General features: G+C 57.0%; 4 protein-coding genes across 4 annotated transcripts; 2 read left to right on the forward strand and 2 right to left on the reverse strand.

Annotated features, from left to right (window-relative positions):
- Positions 1–591: 591 nt before the first annotated feature.
- On the reverse strand, positions 592–2,763 carry BZA05DRAFT_467523 (uncharacterized protein; the record flags this gene model as incomplete). The annotated part of the gene is made up of 5 exons (XM_051487821.1): positions 592–1,017; positions 1,081–2,140; positions 2,378–2,505; positions 2,545–2,619; positions 2,682–2,763. The coding sequence occupies 5 exons, from the start codon at positions 2,761–2,763 to the stop codon at positions 614–616; spliced, it is 1,749 nt and encodes a 582-aa protein (XP_051340616.1). The 3' UTR covers positions 592–613.
- A 6,688-nt stretch (positions 2,764–9,451) lies between these two features.
- On the forward strand, positions 9,452–12,239 carry BZA05DRAFT_335618 (RNA dependent RNA polymerase-domain-containing protein; the record flags this gene model as incomplete). The annotated part of the gene is made up of 4 exons (XM_051480779.1): positions 9,452–9,884; positions 9,936–10,040; positions 10,107–11,008; positions 11,073–12,239. The coding sequence occupies 4 exons, from the start codon at positions 9,452–9,454 to the stop codon at positions 12,237–12,239; spliced, it is 2,607 nt and encodes an 868-aa protein (XP_051340617.1).
- A 1,306-nt stretch (positions 12,240–13,545) lies between these two features.
- Positions 13,546–14,291, forward strand: BZA05DRAFT_417476 (uncharacterized protein; the record flags this gene model as incomplete). The annotated part of the gene is made up of 3 exons (XM_051485464.1): positions 13,546–13,863; positions 13,948–14,003; positions 14,033–14,291. 3 exons carry the CDS (start codon positions 13,546–13,548, stop codon positions 14,289–14,291), a joined length of 633 nt encoding a protein of 210 aa, XP_051340618.1.
- A 3,989-nt stretch (positions 14,292–18,280) lies between these two features.
- BZA05DRAFT_443636 (uncharacterized protein) lies at positions 18,281–19,198 on the reverse strand (the record flags this gene model as incomplete). Its single annotated transcript, XM_051486856.1, has 2 exons — positions 18,281–18,874; positions 18,938–19,198. The coding sequence occupies 2 exons, from the start codon at positions 19,196–19,198 to the stop codon at positions 18,281–18,283; spliced, it is 855 nt and encodes a 284-aa protein (XP_051340619.1).
- Between the last annotated feature and the right edge of the window lie 3,945 nt (positions 19,199–23,143).

The following is a 23,143-nucleotide window of genomic DNA, read 5'->3' on the forward strand; positions in this document are numbered from 1 at the left end:
AGTATGTACATACGATCTCACTCACACCGAGTGCGATCGTATGCTCTTGGAAATTGTATAAGCCACAAGCCGCATCCATCACAAGATGTATTGGTATCGGACGAAAGTCCGAAAGCTTTTGGTTAGACCGAGACTGTAAGCTGGATGTCATCAAGTGGACTTTTGGACAAAATCTAACCATAAGTAAGGTAGGTACACGATAGAGAAGCAGTAACTTGCGTGATCATGAATTTCATAATATCATCAGGGCGCCTGGGGGCCAGCCCGCTTCACTGCTGTACGACACTACGTAAAGACCCAAAGACATCGAGCCAAGTCACGACCTGATACGCAGCGGCGGGCAGCTCACGGATGCTAATGAACGACTCAACGACCAGGAACGTTCTAGCGGCGACGAACGCGAGACCCAGCACGACGCCGACCGCCATGCAGACAGCATCGAAGCATCTGCGCCACCCAACACCCAGGCGAAACCTTCCTCCTGCTCGCCCATACAAAAACTCGAGAACCCCGTCAGTCCGATCGCAGCGACGGCCAACGTCCCCGGGATAGTGCCGACGCAGCTGGAGATTTGCCAGAACAGCTGCTCGACCGCGGTCGGAAACGTATCGTTTCATATGGTGGCGTGGGTACCGCCGAAGGCGGCGCCGGTCGTGGCGGTGAACACCAGGAGCACCGTGCGGTGCCATAACTTCCACCGCCGGTTGTACACCATCCACACCAGCTCCAAGTCCTGGCCGTAGCCTTTCGAGAAGGTGCCGTCGCGCCGCTGCGAGTGGTCCCGGCTGAAGAGGCCGGGAATGCTCATGAGCTGGTTGCGGATCAGACTCCGAGAGATCGCGTACAGGAATTGGTCTTTCCGGGCGGAGAGATCGGAGCGCAGCCGCTGTTGCCATGTGTGCCGGTCGGGCTGCAGCGAGATCAGGATCAGGTCGATCGGCCGGATCGTCTTCCGCAGTTGCCGTGAGTGAGACTGCGTGAACCGTGGGCCACCTTCGGTGTTTGCTGATCCGTGGACTGCGCGGTCGAGAGTTAGCTTCGTGTAGGGATTCTTTAACGAAGGAATTCATGCATGAATACCTTTGCTCATCTCCTGCAGCACAAGTTGCAGTAACTCGGTTGGTACGGCCCGCATTTCGGATAACTGAATCATCAACTCCCTATAAGATTCGATCGTATCGCTCAACTTCTTCATACCCTCGGCATGATTGACCGGCTCATGAGCACAGATCTCGCAGCGGACAATTCCTTCCTTAATCTCATACAGCGGTGGCAAAAAGTCGCTCCTGTGGAACTGGCGATCGATCTCGTGTCGGTTGGGTCGTTCCGCCTCGGTTGCAGTGGCAACGATGGAGACAGGCAGAGGGAGTCCATCGGTAGCACACATAAACATGGGGCGGCCAAGATCCACCGGCTTCTTCCACCACGCCGCATACATGACCATCAAGTTGACCACATACAGCGCAGTGTGCAGCTCCAGCGGAGTAACAGGAAGATTTCCGATGCTACGGGCCACACATTGCACCAAGACCCAAGCTGCCTGGGAGAGCACAAAGAACTTTGCCAGGGCGTCCTGCTTGCTCCTAGCCTCGATCTCGAGGAGGGAGAAGCCTCGCACGAGTTCCATCTTGTCGGGTTCTAACAGCTGGTCTAAGCGCATCGGCGGGATGCAGCTCATCTCCATGTCCATTCCGCTGAACGGCTTGATGCGGCCACGCGAAACTTGAACCATCGCGATCCCGCCCATGGTTGCGAAGAACGCCTCCAACATTCCGATCTTCCTACCGGTGCCGGTGGTGTTGACGTAGTGGCGGTATTTCAGCGCCACGAGTGCTTGGTGCAGCGCCACGGCCGAGACCATCTCCGGTGCGATGAGCGCCATGAACGCCCACAGGCATTTTCCGACAGCGTTGGGCGGCGGCACTAGATCTTCGTTTCCGAGAAGCGATATCGTGTCGACGTTGAGATGGAGAGCTGTCCACACGCAGGTTCCGGTGGTGACCGCGGAGAGCAGTATGATTCCACCGGATCCGCGCCCGTCCGGTTCCGCTGTCCAGCCGACTCGTTTCGTTGACTGGTGGCGTCTCGGTGGTCGTGGCCGATGATGTGAGGACGTGTAGGGCGAGTACCAAGTAGACGACTATCGGCGGCAGCATGTTGAGCTTATGGATCCTGATAACTGGGGTATTTGTCCGTAACGAGAGGCAGGTACCAGCTCCTATATATCCAGGTAGACCTATTCGGACAGAATCAATGTGAGTACTCAAGTATTTTAAGAACTATTTATCTTATAGCGAGGCAGCCAGCCCTGTCGATTGAGGCGGTGTGGTGCTCGCCACGCAATCCAATGAGCACGAGTTGTTGTGCCGGTACACACGTTGCGCAGAAGAGATTTACCGTAGAACATGCGTAGGCAAGCCGAAGATTCTTTTCTTCCGGTCCACTTTGGGTGCATGAGGAAATATCGCGTTTGTGCCAACGTGCGATTCCCTTCGAAGCCGTTGGCTAGTTTTCAGAATTGCATATAGTTCCGCGGTCGATTACGTCCGCAGCTGTAGGCTGCAGCCTCGTCGAATAAACCGTAGAAGCCGGCACCGCATGGGTACTGCAGGCTGTAGGCTGTTCTAAATAAAAGAAGACCGTGACGATTCTGGCTTCTTCATTGGCCCGTGAAAACTCACAGCCTTCTCTCGCCGTTCTGGCGGTACCGGTATCCTCTGTGGGGAATTTAACAAGCTCGTCGGAACCGTGAACGGGCAGCATAGCCACTCTACCGTTGGTGGACTGTGCCCCTTTTGCCAGGGCTCTTTGCCAATGTCTCTCCAGGCCTGAGGAGAAAGGAAGCGCGCATAGAGGAGAGAGCGGAGATGGGGATTGGCCGTCTATTCGATAGATGATGATCCAGAAAGAAGAAGAAGAAGAAGGGAAAGAAGAAACCCCGCCATAGCTGCCAACTTTCTCCCGCTGATAGGAGTCCTCCTTCATTACATCAATCAAGTCAGGTTCTGCCTTGAACCAGGCGAGTGGGCGATAATGAAGCATGTGTGAGGTCATGGACAAACGTTATGCACCTCCCGAGTCCCGAGTCCCCAGTCCATTTCTGGAGCGTCCGGGAAGTGGCCACCGACCCTCGGCGTCCATCATTGCAGAACCCAAAGACAAAGGATAAAAAGCTAGGATGAAACCACTGGTAGACCGATCGATTGTCTGAGCTGCAAGCAGCCGGCCAACACACACGAGCTCGCCCCGCACCGGACGACGGAGCCCGACCCCACCAGTCCCTGCAAGTTGCAACCATCATACGTGGAAGCGAACCCGCGAACCAGCGAGAGGGTTGAAGTTAGCACATGTGTGTGGGGGACACAGTCTGATGGTAACTACCGGCCGTCTGGACGAGTCGTAGGTTCTCGGGCCAGCTTTCTGCACATTACAATGTGAATTTTCTCCGTGTCCAAGCTCCAACGTCACCACGATTTATCATTGTATCAATCGGTGAAAATTTCCGTACGTGGTGAATGCGAACTCATAAACGCTACTCTATCGACTGCCCGTTTGCCCCGCCGAATGGCGGTTGTGGAGTGGTAGAGTAGAGTGGAGTACTAGTAGTTAGCTCAATTACGGTACCGGTATGCCGGTCACTGACCGGGGAATCAATGGCGTCATCGGGACGAGTTCGGCGACTGTACCGACATTTCAACTCATTGAGTGACGAGTCCCAGCGTATTCTATCTATAATCCTAGAAACGGTTAGGCGCGCTATATACTACGGTACCGAGTCCGAGTTCCTTCCATAACTCCCATCCTCGCTAATGATTAATCCAACGGCAACCACTCAAATTGATACTCCACAACGTCGTGACGTCGTGACGTCGTGACGCCGTGGTGAAGTTTGGTATGTACCGTATTCCGGCTCGCTCAGATCCCTCACACCACGCGGTCCATAACAATGGCATCTCCGCCGCTCGGCGACATCCCCAGGCCTCGCCACAGGTGACAGCCCCCAAGCGGACCCCAAGCGGACCCCGGTGCCGATCTCCCGTACATACCGTGACATCGGCACCGTAGCTGCCATGGTCTAGGCAATGACTAAGGTCGAATACAGACTTTTGGGGAGCGGTGTGATTGGATGCCGAAAGGGCAGGGGCCTGAGGAGCACTCGCAGAGTCTCAGTGGTGACGCAGGGAGGGGCGAAGTAGCATACCTACTTCAGACGATCATGGTACGATACCCTTCGTAAGTCCGTGTCCTATGCTGAGGCATTGACACGTTTACGTTCTGTCAAGGCCTACAGATGGCTCGTTTTATTGGTTCGCAAAATGTCCTTTCTCGATCCCCCACCGATCTACTAGCGGCTTTTGTTTTGTTTTGTTTCCTTTTTTCTTATGTTCCTTGGTTACGATTCTGACCGCTGCTGCCTGGTCTGAATCATTTTCGAGCTGACTGTCGTGGCCACGGTATGGTAGGAATCTGCATAAATTGTGGCATATATAGAGCTCCGGAATCTGGTTCGGGTATTCTAGGTACAGGCGCGTACAAGTGTGTGGGGCACCGGTAGGTACCACCGGTGTTGCTGTAACCAAGTACATACTGTAGTACCGGCAATTGCTGCGTCGTCGTCTCTCTTTTCCTCTCGCCGACGTATGTAACGCAGACTTCATTTCCCTGAAGAGCTCAGGATCGCCGCAAAGCCCAAAACATCGGCTACTGATACACATAAGTGAAAGCGTGCAGCCGGAGCGGGGTAGATACTATATCTACAGGGTACCTGTGTGAGGGACGACCCTGATAGGCGACCCGAGCCTGCGAGCGGTCCCCACGCATCCGACCGGCGAAGCCGTCGAATGCAGAATAAGGAAGCTCCGCCCCGGACCAATCCACATGATCCCGATCATCACGGATTCGGCGACCGGCGGCGGGTATTGTAGAGTACGGTATCACGTAACTGCCGTAAATATATGAGGAGGGGAGGGGCCATGTAGTAGATGGCAATGTCGTCCTGTCGGGCTGTCCGATACGGTATGTCGCAAGGCTGTTCGGGTGGTTGATGATGGCTCTGCCGGTACTAGCAAATACCATTGTTTTTTTCTTCTTCACGCCGCACTCTCGCCCTCATCCTTCAGCCCTCCCCAACTCACGATCAAGTCCCCTGCTCGGAGGTGTTCCCCCAAGTACATAGTACCCCGTATCCCTGCAATCCGCGGGTTCATGCAGCGGGACGCCGGGAAGCAACGGGCGTCCGCGCCTCGCCAAGTTCCGCCGCTGTTGCCGTAGCGACCCCGCTTTCCCCGAAGGGCCCTCGCAAATCCATCACGATGCCACACCGTCGGTAGGTGTCAAATTCCAATCGGCCTTAGCACCCCCTCCCGCACCCCCTCCCGCCCCACCCAATTCTGCGCATCCATCCCGTGTGTATATCGTAGCTGCTCATGTATGGTACTATGATCTGTATGCGTGGTGCGTGGTGCGTGGTGGCGGGAAGGTCCGAGTAGAAAACCTGTCTGTCCCCACGTCGCCCCGTCAACTCCACGCTCGCACACTACTCCACCCCCGCGATTTTTTGTTTCCCGTCTGGCGAGAATATAGAGATCGACGCAATAACCAACAACATCAACAATAACGACGATAACGATAACGACAACACCTCTCCACGCATCATCTTCCGCCCATTTATCGCAACAGAGTGATATATACCTCTTTGCCGGGTCCTTTGTCCGTCCTCCGTCCTCCTTGCCCCTCGGGCCGGTGCTGAAAGCTGACTGCCCATAGTAACTCGCAGGCGACCTTAACCACCACCAAAAACAATAATAATAATATGATGGCCCGCTACCCGAACTACCCCAGCCTACCACCACTACCGCAAGCTTCCTCGTCGTCCTCGTCACCACGGCCCGCGCGGCGATCCGCACACCCACAGCAATTGGCGAGTCGTCGCGCCGTCAATGCTTACTCGGACGTGGACGACGAGGAGGAGGACGAGGGGCGGGAGGAGGAGGAGGAGGAGGAGGACCGCGACTTCTCGCTTGTGACTATGATCGGCACGCGGGGTTCGAGGGGCGCGAGGGGCACAAGGGGTTCGAGGGGCTCGAGGGGCGGCGAGGGTAGCCGATTTGAGGATGTTGAGACTCCGTATGGCAATGGGAATGGCTACGGGAACGGGAATGGCTACGGCAAAAGCAATGGGAATGGCTATAGCAATGGCAACGGCAACGGCAATGGCGCACCCGGCCCGAGCGGCGGGCGCTCTCACCAGCACCGGTACCGACCGCCCCCGGGGCACTTCCACGACTCGTCGCCTTCGCGCCCCCCCTCCCCCTCCCACTCGGACCCCTCCCACTCCGACTCCGAATCCGCCAACTCCTTCCTATCCGCCGAGGAGTTTTTCCCCGCCGAAGAGCCGCGCCGTCGTCGTGCCGCGCCGGCGCCCCCCGACCTAAAGTCCACGCTGAGAGCATCACAGGCTATAAGATGGCAGCGCCAGCAGCAGCAGCAGCAGGAGATGCAGGAAGTGCCGAGCCCCGCAACACCATCGCAGATGCGCCGCTCCGCAGCGGCACTGTCACAGCAGCGGCCGCTGCGCGTGCCCCTGCCCCTGCCACCGCCGCCGTCATCCCCCGCGAATGCGAAGCGAACCCCGCAGCCGGCGAAGCGACGGCCGCCACCGCCACCGCAACCATCACCCCCACCACCACCACCACCACCACAGGGCTCGAGGCTGTGGGAATCTGAGCGAGAGCGGGAGGAAATGCAACTCTACACCCCTAGGGCGCGGGAATCCGAGAGAGAGCGAGAGGAGATGCAACTCTACACCCCTAGGGCGCACGAATCCTCGCGAGAGGAAATGCGTCTGTACACCCCGTCAGCGCGCTCACCGGAGCACGTCCGCTTCCGCCCTCGCTCGCCCACGCACCAGCCTCGGTCATCCACGCACCAACATCGCTCGTTCACGCACCCCTCACAGCGCACCCCCGCCACGAGCCGCCGCTCAGCCGAGCCCCCACGCAGCACCGACCGCGACCGCGACCGCAAATCCCAGAGCAGCCACCGGCGTCGCACGCCCGAGTCCTCGTCGGACACGCCGGACGCACCCGATACCCCCGCCACGTCGCGCGAGAGCTCGTTCAATCGCTCGCTGAGCTACGACCACGAGCGACACCCGGTACAAGCGCATCCCGCGTCGTCGTCACGTGCTAAGAGTAAGAGGCCGGCGGAGGTGGATCAGAGTTGGCCTAATATGCCGGCAAGGAACACGTATGGTGGTGGTGGTGGCGGCGAGCGGAGTGGTAAAGGCACGGCGCGTACCGCCAGGGGCACGCCGCGAAACGGCTTCTACACTCGGCGCGCGGGCGGTGATGTTGACGGATCACCGGGGCCGCGCTCCGCGTCGGGGTCCGATGGCGATGACTGCGATGAGCCCGATGGTCACGTGCATCCAGGGTATCCGGGGTGGCCCTCGGGGCGGGCGGCGCGGAACTCGTATGGTGGTGGCGGCAGTGGTGGTGGCGGCGGTGGTAGTAGTGTCTCGCCAGATGACCGGGTTGCGGCGCGCGGGGTTGGCACGCCGCGAGATACCCACAATCGTCGCGCTCGGGCCGACAGGAATGATAGACGCCCGGTTTCGCCGATGTCGCCAATATCACAGGTATCACCCGCCGAGTCGCTGTCAGAGCGGGACGAACACGAGCCTGGCCCCGCGCACTCGCACTGGCAGTCGCAGTCGCAGTCGAGGCAGGTGGATAAGGGATGGCCGGAAATACCTGCTGCCTCGGGACGGGCCGCGAGGAACTCATACGGCGGTGGTGGCGGTGGCTCACCGTGTGGCCGGGGCGCTGCATCGCGTGGCACAGGGGGGAAGCAAGACAGCTCGCACAACCGTCACGCGGCAGGCGGGGACAGGACGCCGGCATCACTCGTTGCGCCGGTATTCGACTGGGACGAGCACGGAGCTTCGCAGCCGGTGGGTTCGGTGGGTAAGGGATGGCCAGAAACCCCCGTGGCCTCCGGCGGCGCAAGGAATTCGTACAGCTATAGCGAGGCCTCGCCCAGCGAGCGAGGAGCTGCGGTGCGCGGCGGCAGGGGCAACGGCAAGCCGACAGACAACGCTTACAACCGCCGGGCTCGGACCGACGGACCGCCGGCACCACCCGACTGGGTCGACCCCGACCCTTCGCCGTCGCCTTCGCAGTCGCAGTCGCAGCCGCCGAATCCGGGATGGCCGGAAATGCCAGCCGCCTCCGGACGGGCCGCACGGAACACTTACGGCAGCGCCTCACCTGCGTCACGTGGCAACAAGGGGAAGTCGAAGCCGCAAGATACCACCTACAACCGCCGCTCCACCGTTGACAGGCCGCCGGCTCCGCTCGTGGTGCCGGTATCGGACTGGGACGAGCCCGCTCTCGCACTGCCCGTCGATCCGGGATGGCCGGAGACGCCTGTAAAGAACACGTATAACTCAGTCCCAGCCGGTGACAGAGCCGCTCCGGCGCGCAATAACAGCAACAACAGCAACAAGGGCAGGCCACGTGGAAACTCCTACACCCGCCGCGGCAGCCCCGAAAAACCTCCAGCCCCTACCCCCGCGTCGCTATCAGACTGGGACGAGCCCGGACCCGTGGCGGACCTGGGATGGCCAGAGACCCCGGTGGCGCACGGGCGGTCCGCAACGGCCGCGTTGTTGTCGGATTGGGATGAGCCCAGGCCGACGGCGGAGCTGGGGTGGCCCGAGCCGCCGGCGGAAGTGGAGGCGGAGGATGAGGTTGCGCCGGATGAGGGGGTTGCGGCGCGCGGTGGCGGTGGCAGGGGGAAGGGGAACGGGAAGGGCAAAGACAGGGAGTCGCAGCCGGAGGATGATCCCGGCCATGTGTCCGATCGGGACCCGCTGCTGGAGCTGCAACGCGAGTTTGATTCACAAACCTCATCTTCGAGGGAGAGGGAGAGGGAGAAACACGAATGTCTGGTAGAGTCGTTCTCGGACGATGAAGAGGCGTTCAAGGAGACGCTTGCGGATAGTCCCGACAGCCTTGACAGTCCCGACAGCCCCGACGTCGTTGAGAAGAATGCCCGCAAGGAGGGGAAGCGCCAACGCCCAATTATGGTCAAAGTCGCTGCGGACGAAGATCGCCTTAAAGTTCCAGAAGACGGCGATGACGCAGCGAGTAGCTACAGCTGCACAGAAAGCCTCGAGAATGCGATGGCAGGGCTGACGATGGAGACGGGCTATCCCAGCGTCGCCAGCCGCTCGCAGCCCCATCGCTCCTTCGACACGTTCCGGTTCGAGTTGCAGTACGAGGTGACGCGGGTAGCGCTCGCGCTCAACGTCTCCATGGAGCACCTGGACACCACACTCCCCGAGCTCATCGAGCCGTTCGCGCACGATCTGCACAACGCCAAGACTAAGGGCGAGCAATCGAAAGTGATGAAGGCGTTCGCGCAGAAGCTCACTGAGGACCCGAAGATGCCTGAGGCACTCGCCGCCACCGTTTGGCAGAAGCTGAAGGAGACGAAGTGCTGGTCGAATAATATCGAGCTGAGCGGAACGGTGTGGTTCGGCAAGGGCCCAGATGCCGACTTCGGACTCACACTCAATCCAATCTCGCTCCGGAAAAAGAGCGGGAGGTTTGCGGCTAGGTTCGGGTCCGATCGATTTCTCATGCTGAGGCTGCCCACGGTGCTGTCGAAGGAAAGAGGCGCGCAGGAGAAGCGCGAGAATCTCCTCGATTGGCTGGATAAGGAGCTGAAGCTCCTCAACAGGACCTGGAGGTGCTTCTACATCCGCGACGGCACCAAGACGAGCAAGGTTGCTGGCACCATGGTCAAGGAAGACTTCATCCTGGGATACTTCTTCGCCGAGAAAGGAGTTGGGATTGGGAACGTGTCGTATCGGATACGTGAGCTCCTGGGACTCCTCGAGGACGAGAATACGTGTGCCGAGCAGCCAGTATGTCGCAAGGAGATGGTCCGCGACGCGTTGGTCGAGTGGCACATGCCGCTCTCGAAGCATCTCAAGACGTCCTTCTCCAAGGTCTGGTCGCGAATTAGTCTAGGTTCGGCCCACCCCTCCCCCCCCCCCGCCCCCTCCCCGGTCCGTTGCATCTACTAATATCACTCAGGATTATCCGTATCGATGCCAACTGTCACTTTCCTTCCCCGCCAGATTTCACCACTCCCGGATATAATGTCGCCCACAGGCAAGGTCATGAACGACGGGTGCGCGGTGTGCTCGCCGAAGGTGATGCGAATAATCCGCGAGCGGCTGAACCTGACAGAGACGCCCACGGCGGTGCAGGGGCGTCTGGGCGGTGCCAAGGGCGTGTGGTTCGTCAATCCCGATGACGACGACTACTCAGAGGAGATATCGATCACGTATACCCCCTCGCAGCTCAAGTACCAGTTCCACGAGCAGGATGAGGACGACGACAAATGCGACTGGGCGCGCATGACGTTGTTTGTGCTCAGTTACTCGAAGGAGCCCTCGCCAGCCGCCCTCAATATCCAGCTGGTGCCGATCCTGAGCAGACAGGGCGTGCCATTCGAGGCGTTCAAGGAGCTCATAGAACAGCACCTGGACGAGGACCTGGAGCAGCTGCTGAATGCGGCGTCGAACCGCGCGAGCTTGCGGCACTGGCTCGGCAGTCACGGCCTCGAGGAGCGGTACAAGAACTGGGAGATTCCGGTGTTCGATAGTGGCGCGCCGCTCAGCAACGAGGAGCAGATCGCGATGCTATTGGATGCTGGCTTCGATCCTATTGGCTGTGGATTCCTCATGCAGAAGCTGAATGCCATCGTCAGTCAGCAGTGCGATAAACTCCTGGAGAAGCTCCATATAAGAGTCCCCTGCTCCGCCACGGTGTATTGTATTGCTGATCCGACGGGTACCTTGGCGGAGGGTGAGGTGTCGCTGCAGTTCTCAAAGGGCTTTGTGGATCCGATCACCTTGACGCGGCGGGAGTGCATAGAGGGTGATCTGTTGGTGGCCAGAAACCCGGCTCATCTGCCAACGGATATACGGAAGGTGTGTCTCACAATCTATTATCTCACTCATTCTTTCCCATGACACTTGCTAACGTGCTCTAAAGGTCAAAGCAGTTCTGCCGATGCATTCTGGCTTGCGACGGTTGAAGGATGTCATAATCTTCTCCACCAAAGGCAACACCCCGCTGGCCGACATGCTCTCGGGCGGCGACTACGACGGCGACAAGCCGTGGATCTGCTGGGATCGGCGGCTTGTAGCTCCATTCCAGAACAACCGGTCGTTTGCGGCATTCCAGCAATGGAAGCAAGACAAGTACTTCGAGCCGTGCGATCCCGAGAAGCGGTTTCTTTACGACCTGCACCCTACCTACCCCTCGCCCCACTTCTACAAGCAGTTCTTCCGGCGCGGCTTTGCCTCCGCGATACAGGAGGAGCTGCTGGGACTGTGCACGACCGCGCTCAGTCGCTACACATACTTCGAGAAGCCCGGCGAGCTCGACAAGCAGCAGATCCACCTCGCCAAGCTGTGCAGCGTCCTGGTCGACGCGCCGAAGCAGGGCATCCGCCCCACCAAGGAGACGGTGGACTCGATCTACGCGCTGCTCAACAGCTTCAAGGGCAAGCCGGCGTACAAGGACCTCAGCAACGAGGAGGGCAGCCACCCATCAGGCGACGCGGACGAGTGGTACATCCTCGACCGCCTGATCCTGGACGTGGGCCAGCGCAAAGTCGCGGAGAAGAAGCAGCAGTTCATGGACCTGCAGGAGCGGCAGACGAAGTGGCCGGACGCGCACCTCTCCAAACTGTGGAACGACGTCAACAACGAGTGCCACGCGACAAGCAACAAGTCCCTGCGCCGCCTCCTCACCCGCCTGGACGAGGACCTGCACAACGTCTCGCGCGCGTGGGAGCGCGCTATGCGCACCAACCGAGCCGGGAACTTCCGCGCCGCGGCGGAGCCCGTCTACGCGCTGTTCAAGTCGATCCGTCCCGCGCCAGACGAGGAGATCAACGCCGACCGCCGCATTAAGGAGTGGTACGATAATGGCGAGCATCCCTGCTCCGAGTGGCGCCTGCTGAAGGCGTCGAAGCTGTTTGTTATCTCGTGCACCTCGAGGCTCGCTTGGTGGATGGCCATGCCGGAGCTGTGCTACCTCAAGGCGAGGGAGTCGACGAGGGAGCGCGGTGGTCAGGCGCCGAGGATCGTGTGCGATGATATGTACCTCATCTTGAAGCCTGTGGCCCCCGCGCCCAGGGATGAGGACGATTGAGAGACCATAATTGGTGTCTTCTTTCCCTGCTGTGGGTGATTGGGTTTCCAGCAGTAACGTGCTTTCCAAGCGAATGCGGGGTTCCTCTTTGATTTGTGTGTGTGTGTGTGTGTGTGTGTGTCTGAGAGGCTACCTATGGTATCCTTCCGGCTGGATGTTTCTTTTTGGGCGACTTCCGGTTTTGCTTATGGCTGAGTGTTTGTTTTGGGAGGTATCTGTTGCACTCACTTAGCTTTATATCCTGGTTGTTTGGAAGATATCGATTGCACGTTGCATTTATACCCTGTTTGTTTTGGCGTGGATTTGAGATACCACTTGTGTTATACGATTAATTGCTATCCGGCGGAGGTGAATAAATGGTTGTGAAAATTTGATTGGCTGTTTCCTCCGGGGGCGATCGAGTTGATCAAGTAATACGTTACACAGCCGCCAGTGGAGCATGTAAATGCTTACAAGAGCCATCGCGGATCCAAGTTCTGGGTGGGTGTGGACAGTGGACAGTGGATACTTCGAAGTTCGAGCAAAGACAAGTTTTGTGAGCTCGAGCTCCCTGACAACCCCACTTGCAATCCGGACTGACTAGATGCACGCTTTCGCACCTCGGTCCAGTACCAGTACGGCCCCCTCCCACGCTACCGGCGGGCCGGCGCACCATCGAAGATTGAATCAGGAAACCTCACTCGGTAATCGAGTGAGGTTTCATGCCCGCTCTCATGCCCGCGGGCCCGCACCTCTCCAAGGTGAGATGGAGAGGGATGGAAGAAGGTTGAGAGGAAGCGAAAAGGGAAACAGAAAGGGGAGAAGATAGGAGTATGAATTAGAAGAGAGGGAAGCGTCCCGTCGTGGGTTGATAATGCTTGCGGCAGCCTGCGGGGGGCGGGCATGCAGGCCCATTCCAGTCTTTACCGTGTATCTATATTTCTGGGACAGGCCGGGGCGGAGGGGAAGAAAAGCCACATCCGACCCCTCGATCAAAGTCGGGGGGCTAGGTAGCTAGGGAATCACCTGAGGAGAACTCGGGATGAATGGGCGCTCCCAGCGGATTTGCTTCACCAGACTGAATCGCTCTTCGTGATGCAGCTAGTGCAAGTGTGAGGTTCTGAAACCTCTACAAAACCCATACTGCTCTCCCACTCTTTCCCTCTCTCTTCACCCTCTCCACTCTCTAGCTTCGTCCTCACGCGAATACTTTTCTACTTTGAAAATCTTCACCATACGACCTCTTAGTACTCACAACGGTTTGTTTATCCTGGCTCTTAGCATGAAATATCATAATAACCTCGCCATTCTAGAAGCATCACACATCATGCCGAACTTGAACAAGTCGGAACAGAGTGGTCGAATGGTCGATCACAAGACCTCCGACCCTCTGGGGGCAACTACTACGGAGACCCCAAAGTCCCTGGCCGAGAAGAATGAGGGCACCACCAAGACCATCCTATCTTCGTCAGATGACTCGAGTGATGATGATGATCTGATCATCATGTCGACTAACAGCAGCAGCGCGCAGATTACAACATCGGCGGATGTTGTCGGTGCTCTCGGTGCGACGTACGCCCCCGCCGTCAACGGTGTTCGGTGCTTCCTCTCCTCCGAGGACGAGTACGCCGAGCTCTTGCAGTCTGTGCTCGCCGTCGCCGCCACCACCACCTCGACCAGTACCACCGGAAAGCTCACGATATGATACAAGTGTACCTTCTCGAAGCAGGACCTCCTCCTCCAAGAGACCTGCTTCGAGAAGTACCGCTACAAGCTAGTGAACAAGTACGTCGCCGCCACCACCGACGGCGCAGTTATGCTCGACGTCCTTACGGAGAGCGCCGCGTTCCGGGCTCCCGGATCACCCTCCCCACCGTCACCAGTCTCCGCACCCGTCCCCACCACCAGGAACATCAGCAGCAGCAGCAGCCGTGCGCCCTCTCCGTCGTCCGCTCCAAGCACAAGCCAGCAACCGAGCCCGCCAACTGCTTGCAGCCGGCCGAGGCTACGATCAGCTCTGGGGACGGCAGCTCTGTGCACCCGTTGACGATCGACGTCGACGATGAAGAATAAGACGTCGCTCCCGCCGCTCCCGCCCCCACCATATGGAGCATTAGCCGCAGCAGTAGCGGCCGCACGCCCTCTCCCTCGCCCTCTCCAAGCAACGAGGTCACTCCCGCCACTCCCGCCGTTCCCGCCCGGGGGGTGCAGACGCCTGACCGCCGCCGCCGACACCATTCCGTTCCGCTCCTCCGCTCGTCACCCGCGCCCACGAGGGTTGAGAAACGCCGGTCGTCGTGCCCGCCCCGCTTCTCCGAATAAAAGAAGGAGTAGATTGCCCATCTTTTCTCAGGCAGCCGTGGCGATCCTATCGTCATCGATTAGTACTGGGGTTGCTTTTCCTCCTTTTTCTTCTACTCTTTTCTTTTGTTTAATTTTAATATTTACTTTTTAATATCTTTCTTTTGTTTCCGGTTGTTTTGCTTGTTCCCTGCGGGATAAAATCCACATACCCATATTATTCCTCACTTTTCTTTCTATCTTCGTGCTGGTTGTATTCTCGTTCCATGTAATATTCTGGTTGATTGCCTTTGCTACCTGCTTACTTACCTAGCCCTGCTGCCCCCGCGACGGTGTATAGCCAGCTACGCACTCCGTGGTAGCAGCGGGGCATCACTCATTATCCCTAGCTCGCATTGGCGGTATCAGGACCTCAAGTTCTTACTTGACTGACTACATATCTAGCAAAGACGTAACCAGGCCACAGCACAAACCTTTCGATGTGCATAGAAGCGTAAAGCTTCCAATTGAGTATTATACTAACCCGCCTATGTGGCTAGCTACCAGCCTTCAGGGGATATAGGTATCGTAGCATTATGCTCCTTCTCCGGGCCACCGTCATTCATAACCGTGTCAACACAGCATGTAGCGTATAGCGCGAGCAACATGGCGGGATCGAGCCACCGACCATTCTCCTTCCCAACATCTCTTAAACTCTACGGCTGACTAGAGGCTACCGCTCGCTCTAGCACGCCGCATGGTACATATTGCCGAGCAACTGCGAGGAAATCCGAGTCCTGTCCCGACTCTCCAGCTCATGGAATGGTGAAAAATCCGTACGAATTTCAAAAGTTGCACATTTAGGAGGATAGTGTATCTTGAAACATGATTTGAACCATCATGGCTCACTCCGAGTCCCGTTGGCCTCGAGCGATCGGTGTTGGCAAAGGAGCCGTCTGCAAAGACGCGATGTTCTGTTTTCGAATGGGTGTTGTGGAATGAGTGGTGATGCCGAGCTGTCGCAAGTGCTGATGCTGGAGGGGGTTATATTGTCAAACATGAGGATGTCATCAGCAGTGATCATGGCTCAGTTGGAGCGAATTTCCCGCAAGGTGGAGGGTCACCAAGCCCAAGGTCCTTAGCTGTTACAAGGGTAGCAACCTTGGGGAGGACGCTCTTTTGTTGCGGTTCAATACCGGGTTGCTGCTTTCCCCTTTCTTTTGCGGAGGGGTGGCTACATGGTAGGTAGCTGGATTGTTGCTTCGAGGGAGGCTCATCACAGAATCATGAGAACTCATTCGCTCGCAGAGCACGTGATGTTTTGGAAAGGGTCCTCGCAAAAACAGCACAGCACAGCACCCTACGTGACAGTAACCGCAGCAGTTGCTTCGCTCCTATCCATCTATCCCGTGCGGCGTTTTGCATGTTTAAAGCACGATCCAATTTCGCGAGCCCGAACTGAAGCGAATGATATCTGATGACTCCTGCGGCGTGACTCAACCCTGCCCATTTCCCCTCCTCCCCCACCTTCCCTGCGCGCTCAGCACCAATCCCAGATGTCAACTCCCCAGTGCAGGTAGCAGCTAACTAAGAAGGTGTACGCCATGTCGTCTCCACGATGACTTCCATACCTACCTACCTACCTACCTACCCAAGTGGTGAACAAAGCCCCGAAGGCGACGGCGGAACTGCAGCTCCAACCCTGAGCCGATTGGGGTGTGATCATCAAGACGCAGCAACCATCACGGATCCAAAGCAACTTACACCACCGACGACGCCACCACATGCGCGGACGCGGCGAAGCGGCGAAGCGGCGACCACGAACCCCGACCACGTGCAGCAGCCGGCGCTACCGGGCCCCGAGCCGGCGGCGAAACGAACGCCGAGAAAGAGTCCCCCACAGCACCTGGCTCAATCATGGCAAGCGCGCTGCGCGAGCGGCAGCAGTGCATGTCGACGATTCGGCTACTAATAGTTACCTAGCAGAGCACAGCAGAGCACAGCAGAGCACAGCAGAGCACAGCAGAGCACAGCAGAGCACAGCAGAGCACAGCAGAGCACCAGCAGAGCACAGCAGAGCACCAGCAGAGCACAGCAGAGCACCAGCAGAGCACCAGCAGAGCACCAGCAGCCCCCACGAGTCACATCCGGCCTCATCCGCTGCGCATCGTGACTCCACCTTCCCTTCACTTCACGATCCACCGCAGCCAGGTAGGTAGGCAGACAGGTAGGCACGCAGGCCTAAGCTCCTCCCCCCAGAGTCCATCGCGCACTTTTGCGATCGGCACAGAAACAGCTATGTACATAGCTGCCAGAAGCACAACCGGTAGTAGAGTACGTGAGCGGTGCGCAGTGAGCACTACGTACATGCACAAGCCATCACTCTGTGCCATCACTCTGTGCCATCACTCTGCACCATCACTCGGCACTATATATCGCGGCACTATATATCGCTGCACTATCGCTGTGCAGCGCCGCCGTAGGTAGTAATCTGCCATGGTCTAGGTACCAAGGTCGAATGCACTGATGATTAAACAAAAAACAAAAAACAAAAACAAAAAAGCGCAGCCGCAGCCGCAGCAGCAGCAGGACATACATACATCAGTACTAAGCATCGACCTCTGTGCACAGGGTTAGTACTTCCATAGAGTATTGATGTGCACTCAGCACTCAGCAGTGTGCAGTGTGCATCCATCCGACTATTATTAGCTGCCGGGGTTGCATCGGCGGCGCAGCCGCGGCGCGGATCAACGCAAGGCTGCTTGAGAGGGAGAGTCAACTATCAAGCCCCTCCCTTCCTTCTTTCCCCGCCCCGCCCCGCCCGCCCCCACCTGTTCCCGACCGGAAATCTGACAACCACTTTGGTCCTCGAGGCGAAAGGTGACCAATTGTTTGCCGTGCTGTGTGGTGGTGCGTGCTGCTGGTTGCTACGTGCTGCTGACTGGTCAACCGTGGTTGGTTGTTTTGCGGACGGGGTGTGGTAGGGTGTGGTAGGGTGTGGTAGGGTGTGGTAGGGTGTGGTAGCACAGTACCGGCAAAAAAAAAATGTCATGCGGGGTGGTGGTGGTGGTGGTGGTGGTGAGTGTCGACTGTCGACTGTCGACTGTCACCGTGGAATCGGCAGGTGCCAGGCCTGACATAAGGTGTGCGCAGCGAGATCGGTAAGCATCTTGCCTGTTGTTTTTTGCGGTCGTTCGATTATGTCAACTATTCGGGGGCTGCGGCTGAGTAGGGTATGTAACCGAAAGAGCGAATGGGAAAGGTAAAGCCCATGTGCTGCGTGAATGAGGCCAGTCGGTCAGTCATCGGCGATGATTCGAATTTTGAAGTCACTTGCACGAAGAAGAAAGCCCAAAGTTTTTTGTGGAAACAAGATTCGATTCCGATTACTATGAAGGTAAAAACCACAATCAAATGAATGTCCCAAATCCCGCCCAGCCTCAACTCAACTCAGCCCGCCCCACTACCTCAACAAAAACCGTGCCAGCTTCGTCCCCCGTCCCCTTTTATCTCGCACAAATCATCAAACATTATACCATCGCCAGAAAATTAAATAGAAGCAGAAAAAGAAAACAAAAAATGCAAAACCGCTATATGATTAACCCCCAAACCCCCTATCCCGCCCAGAGTGTCCGATATGCCAAATGCGATGCTGAAGGAAAAAAACCAATAATGACTGTCCATTAGATGCTGTAGCCCTCCCATCTCCCTTTTTACTTCCACTCCAACTCCTCCTCTTCCTCCATAGTGCTGCTGACTACTCAGATGCGACGGCTGCGCATTTAGTAGTACTCGGCCTTCTTGGTGGTGCAGTCGGCGGTCTTGGTCACGTAGACGGTCTTGGCGTCGGCGTAACCCTTGGAGGTGACGGTGACGGTGGCAGTCTTGTAGACGGGCTTGGTGACGTACTCGGTCTTGACCTTGTAGTCGGTGGCAGTGACGGTCTTGTACTTGTAGTCGGTGGCGGTGACGGTCTTGTACTTGTAGTCGGTGGCGGTGACGGTCTTGTACTTGTAGTCGGTGACGGTGGCGGTCTTGTAGACGGGCTTGGTCACGTACGCGGTCTTGTACTTGTAGTCGGTGACGGTGGCGGTCTTGTAGACGGGCTTGGTCACGTACGCGGTCTTGTACTTGTAGTCGGTGACGGTGGCGGTCTTGTAGACGGGCTTGGTGACGTAGGCGGTCTTGTACTTGTAGTCGGTCACGGTCTTGTAGACGGGCTTGGTGACGTAGGCGGTCTTGTACTTGTAGTCGGTGACGGTCTTGTACACCGGCTTGGTGACATAGGCGGTCTTGTACTTGTAGTCGGTGACGGTGGCAGTCTTGTAGACGGGCTTGGTCACGTACTCGGTCTTGACCTTGTACTCGGTGGCGGTCTGGAGGGAATACTGTTAGCTATCTGATATCGGAATGTTTTGGGGGGTTTGAAGCGCGCTCACCTTGTACTTGTAGTCAGTGACGGTGGCGGTCTTGTACTTGTACGCGGTGACAGTGGCAGTCTTGTACTTGTAGTCGGTCTTGACCTTGTACTCGGTGGCCGTCTTGTACTTGTAGACGGTGGTGGGCTCGGCGTATCCCTTGACGGTCTTGTAGACAGTCACGGTCTTGTCGCTGTTACCGTAGTCTCCGTTGGGAGCGGCGGCGACGGACTGGAAGATGGCGGCAACGGCGGCGGCGGCGATGAACTTGGAGGCAACCATGTTTGCGGTTTTGGGGGTTGGTATTAAGGAGTTGGGAGTTGGAGCGAGTGTTGTAGAGGAGTGATTATCTAGTGAAAGACTCGGGGTGATGTATGAGGGATGAGGAGCGAAGGTGATTAAGAGACTATGAGGATGGAGAAGCTGATACCGAAGCTGGTGAGGAGAAGACAAACTTTGGGGAGCCGTCCAGGTGGTTCTTATACTGGACAATCATTCACGATGGCACACTGACCATCCCCCCACTCCAGTGTCTCCCATCATGCTAGGCTCTCCTCCCCCCGGTAGACCCAGAAGACGAAAATAATCCATGCAGTGCTGGCCAGCTCACATTCAATCAGCTGTAAGCCCGATGGATGGATTGGGGTGGGAGGGCTCGGCTGCAAACCACCGACCCGCCACGATAGAGGGTGTTTGGAGGGAAAAAGTGCTCATCCTCACTACTACTCTACGCATTGCTGCCTGTGCTGCAGTGTAGCGGTGCAGTACTAGGTAAGTCAAGTCAGTCCGTGTAGTCGACTCCGCCTAGCGCAAACATTGGGTCTGATCTACGCTAAGCCTCGAGATCCCTGGTAAGGCTCCTACCTACTACCGGTGGAGCCATTCGTCGGATGAGGCAAGGGGTGGTGTTGGGTGAATAACTTTGGCGGTGGTGGTGTCCAGGCAGTCACTCAGTTCAGTTATCCACTGTCCAAATGTCCATTATTGTCCCAGTCCGACTCGACAGCTGCTGCGGCCGGCAGTCAAGACCCCTTGTTCCCCTCCATAGCCCTGTCCGGATTCTGCACGCCTGACTGGTGCGATCGGTAAAAATAATATTCTGACGGCCAACTGGGCAGTGGTGGGTGGGAAGGTAGACACTCTGGATGGTTATCGTCGATACCTCCCTTCCCGTAAGCCGCTGCAAGGCAAAATGTAAGACAGACAGACACGGTACCTACCTACGGTCGGTGGCCCATGCCGCTGATGAGAGGATATATCTACTCTAACTTAGGTTCCTCCGAGGTGAATCAGACAATGCTCCAGCCGTCTGGTCGGTCGGTGGGTCGGAACAAGTTCTTCCTCGTCGTCCGTCTGTCTGTCTGACCGTCCGGACCACCTGTGAGAATAGAGAAAAAAGAAAGAAAGAAAAAAGAAAAAAAGAAGGGAGAAAAAAACACACATGCTCTCGTGTACTCTTCGCACAGCCGCGTGCTATAGTAGTATCTACTCTATTTGGTAGTCTCTCTCGACTCTCGAGCCGTGAAGCACCAGCAGTCCTCTGACCGCCGCTCATTTGTCGTCCCTCTCCCTCGCGCGACGCCGAGCATTGGAGCTCGATCAGATCACTCTCAGGGTTCGATTTAGAGGCCCGCAAGTGCCTCGCCAGGTGCTATGGTGCTCTGCTAGTATACCGAGTAGCAGTTAGTTGCTCCAGTAGCAGCGGCGGCGGGTGCTCTGTGGGTTTTCGCTCGCTCGTACTGAGCTCTGACGATCGGGTCGGGCCCCTTTCGAATTACGCGCAGGATTGAAGTCGCCCTGTACGGTGCTCTAGCTTGTAGGTACTTGGGTGGGTATGTAGGCACCGCGAACGTTCCTAGAGTATCCGGCTAACTAACTGACCAGTAGTCTCGATACCCAGGTACTCTATGAGTATCTCCATAGGGCCATAGGCAACTAATAGTACTAGTGTTCTGCTTCGCTCATCCGGTGCTCAATCCCGGGCCCTCCGGGGTGGGGGGGGAAGGGTTGTTCGATGTCGAGATTCGCCAATTACCGAACAAGCCCCCCCTCAACGGCCAAGTCGTCCCAAGTGCGGAAGCGACGTGGGAAACTCTCCAGCCACTCGCAGCCGGGCACTAACCCTGTTAGACCGTTAGTGCCCACCTACTATCGGCTCGACTTATTTTTAGGCGCAGCTTGATGTGGCGATGATTCCCAATTTCTAACTGGGGTGCAGTGGGCACTCAGAAAGTCGAGAACAGAACTGCTCTGCAATTCCCGGCATCCGCACTGGCCGACTCCAAACTAAACTATGAACAGTAAACACTGGGTGAAAAATTACGCGAGCCAGATCTGGAATGGGTCGGCCAGTCTGGACTCTGGACCACCACCGGTCTAACACCAGAATAGACGACAGCAGTGTTCGTGCCCAATATTCCACAGCGAACAAGTTAGTTATGTGGTGGAATACCCTGCAAGGAACCGTATAGCACTCTGCGTGAATGAACGTCCAGGGATGCTTTTGCTGGAAAGAGTGGATGGATGTGTGGCTAAATTCGCTGGGCGAGGGAGCCTGAACAGGCACTGGACAGCCAGCAGTTCCCCTCTGCTCACGGCACGTGGGGATATCGCTGTATCGGGGTAACTATCGGGGGACTCAGGGTGAGCACTGAGCCCCCAGCCCAGCCTATGGTATGGATATGGGGTCATTAGTTCCAATTTGGGGTTTGGGGGTGTGAGATCTTGGGAAAACGGACAGCACACCGTGGCTGATGCCACACGGCTCTAGTAGGTACTCTACTCTATTTTCTGCCGGCTGAAATGATGGGATCTAAGCTGAGCATGTATGTAGATATGTATGTATGTGGTGTAGGTACCTACTTCTTACCTACATGCCTTCTAGTTGGCTGGTGCGGTCATCGTCTTGTCATCGTCTTGTCAGCGGTCAGCGGTACTCAGCGGAGAGAGACCACCATCGTCAGATCATAGTTATCAATAACCAGCCTCCGTTCCCGTCGGCTGATTGGTGGACATTGCGACGATGGCATGTGTCATGTCAGCCACTGCACCGGCCGTCAGAAACGGAATTGCAAAGCCACGACGAACGAACGGTGGCGGGATAAATGGGGTATAGGTATACTACCAACCATACTATAACTACCTAATACATTCCTGGTTGCCTGATATCCACACACACAACGGCTTCTGAGATTGCGAAAGATGACAAACACACTGGCCCCCACCACCGAAATCACGCAGATGGTTATAGGCAGACTCTCATATCGATGCAGCGGGCTTCTGGAACTGGAAGAAGGCTGGGCTCGCGGGGGGAAGCTTGTTTGTTTCCCGGTCATCACCGGGGAAAGGGGGGCCTTGGTGCAAAGGACCATGCGCAGAGAGAGAGAGAAAGGGAGAGAGGGAGAAGGCGAGAGAAGCCGTCAAGCCATAGGTAACATAGATACCGCTACAGAACAGGCAAATGGATTGGATTCGGGGGATGAACCTCCCCGTCCAGAGTCCAGAGTTCGTACCCGCTGGAGGTGGAGCAGGAAGCACATGTAAACTCTGGAGTAGGCATCTCGATTCCGCTCGGATCACTGGCGGTCACTGATTGGGCCACAAAGCATACAGACGGGGATCCGATGCGATTTGTTCGGATCACCGCGGGGCGCTCGAGCGACCTCCTTGACGAATCAGGCACTCTCCCGCCCCCCCTCTCCCTATGGCATGTCCTCGAGCTGATCGGATCTCCCAGTTCAGCATCGATATCCCCCCTCGCTGCTTGTTGCTGCTGCTGCTGCTGCTGCATCCGGGGGAGCCGCGAAGAAACTTCAACAGAGTCGTCGTGCAGTGGTCCAGTGGATTCTTTTCGTCGCGCGCAGACAGGAGGCGCTGATTCGCTGGAAACAAGCGGATGAACGCCATCCATTGAGTTGTGTTCATAGGCATGCCGTCTAGTGCGAACTCTATTCGTAGAATCGCGTCGCTATAGTACCTATCTCAATCACTGCAGGTACCGTCACGGACGCCATGCCATGCCATGCCAGTCCATGCCCGCCCGTGGCCCGTCCGTGGGGTCAGTTCTTCGAAGCCTGGAGGCAATGCGCAATGTCGGTTGGAAGACACGGCATTGATTGCAGCATCGATTGATTCTGCACGGCACTGCACAAGCAGGCAAGCAACCAAGCGTGATGATGAGAAATGATTTTCTACAGCCGAAACTAAACTGGTTATCAGGTGCGTAGG

This window comes from Tricharina praecox (genome assembly GCF_024521635.1).
Source record: "Tricharina praecox strain CBS 144465 chromosome Unknown BZA05scaffold_8, whole genome shotgun sequence".
NCBI classification, from domain to species: Eukaryota; Fungi; Ascomycota; class Pezizomycetes; order Pezizales; family Pyronemataceae; genus Tricharina; species Tricharina praecox.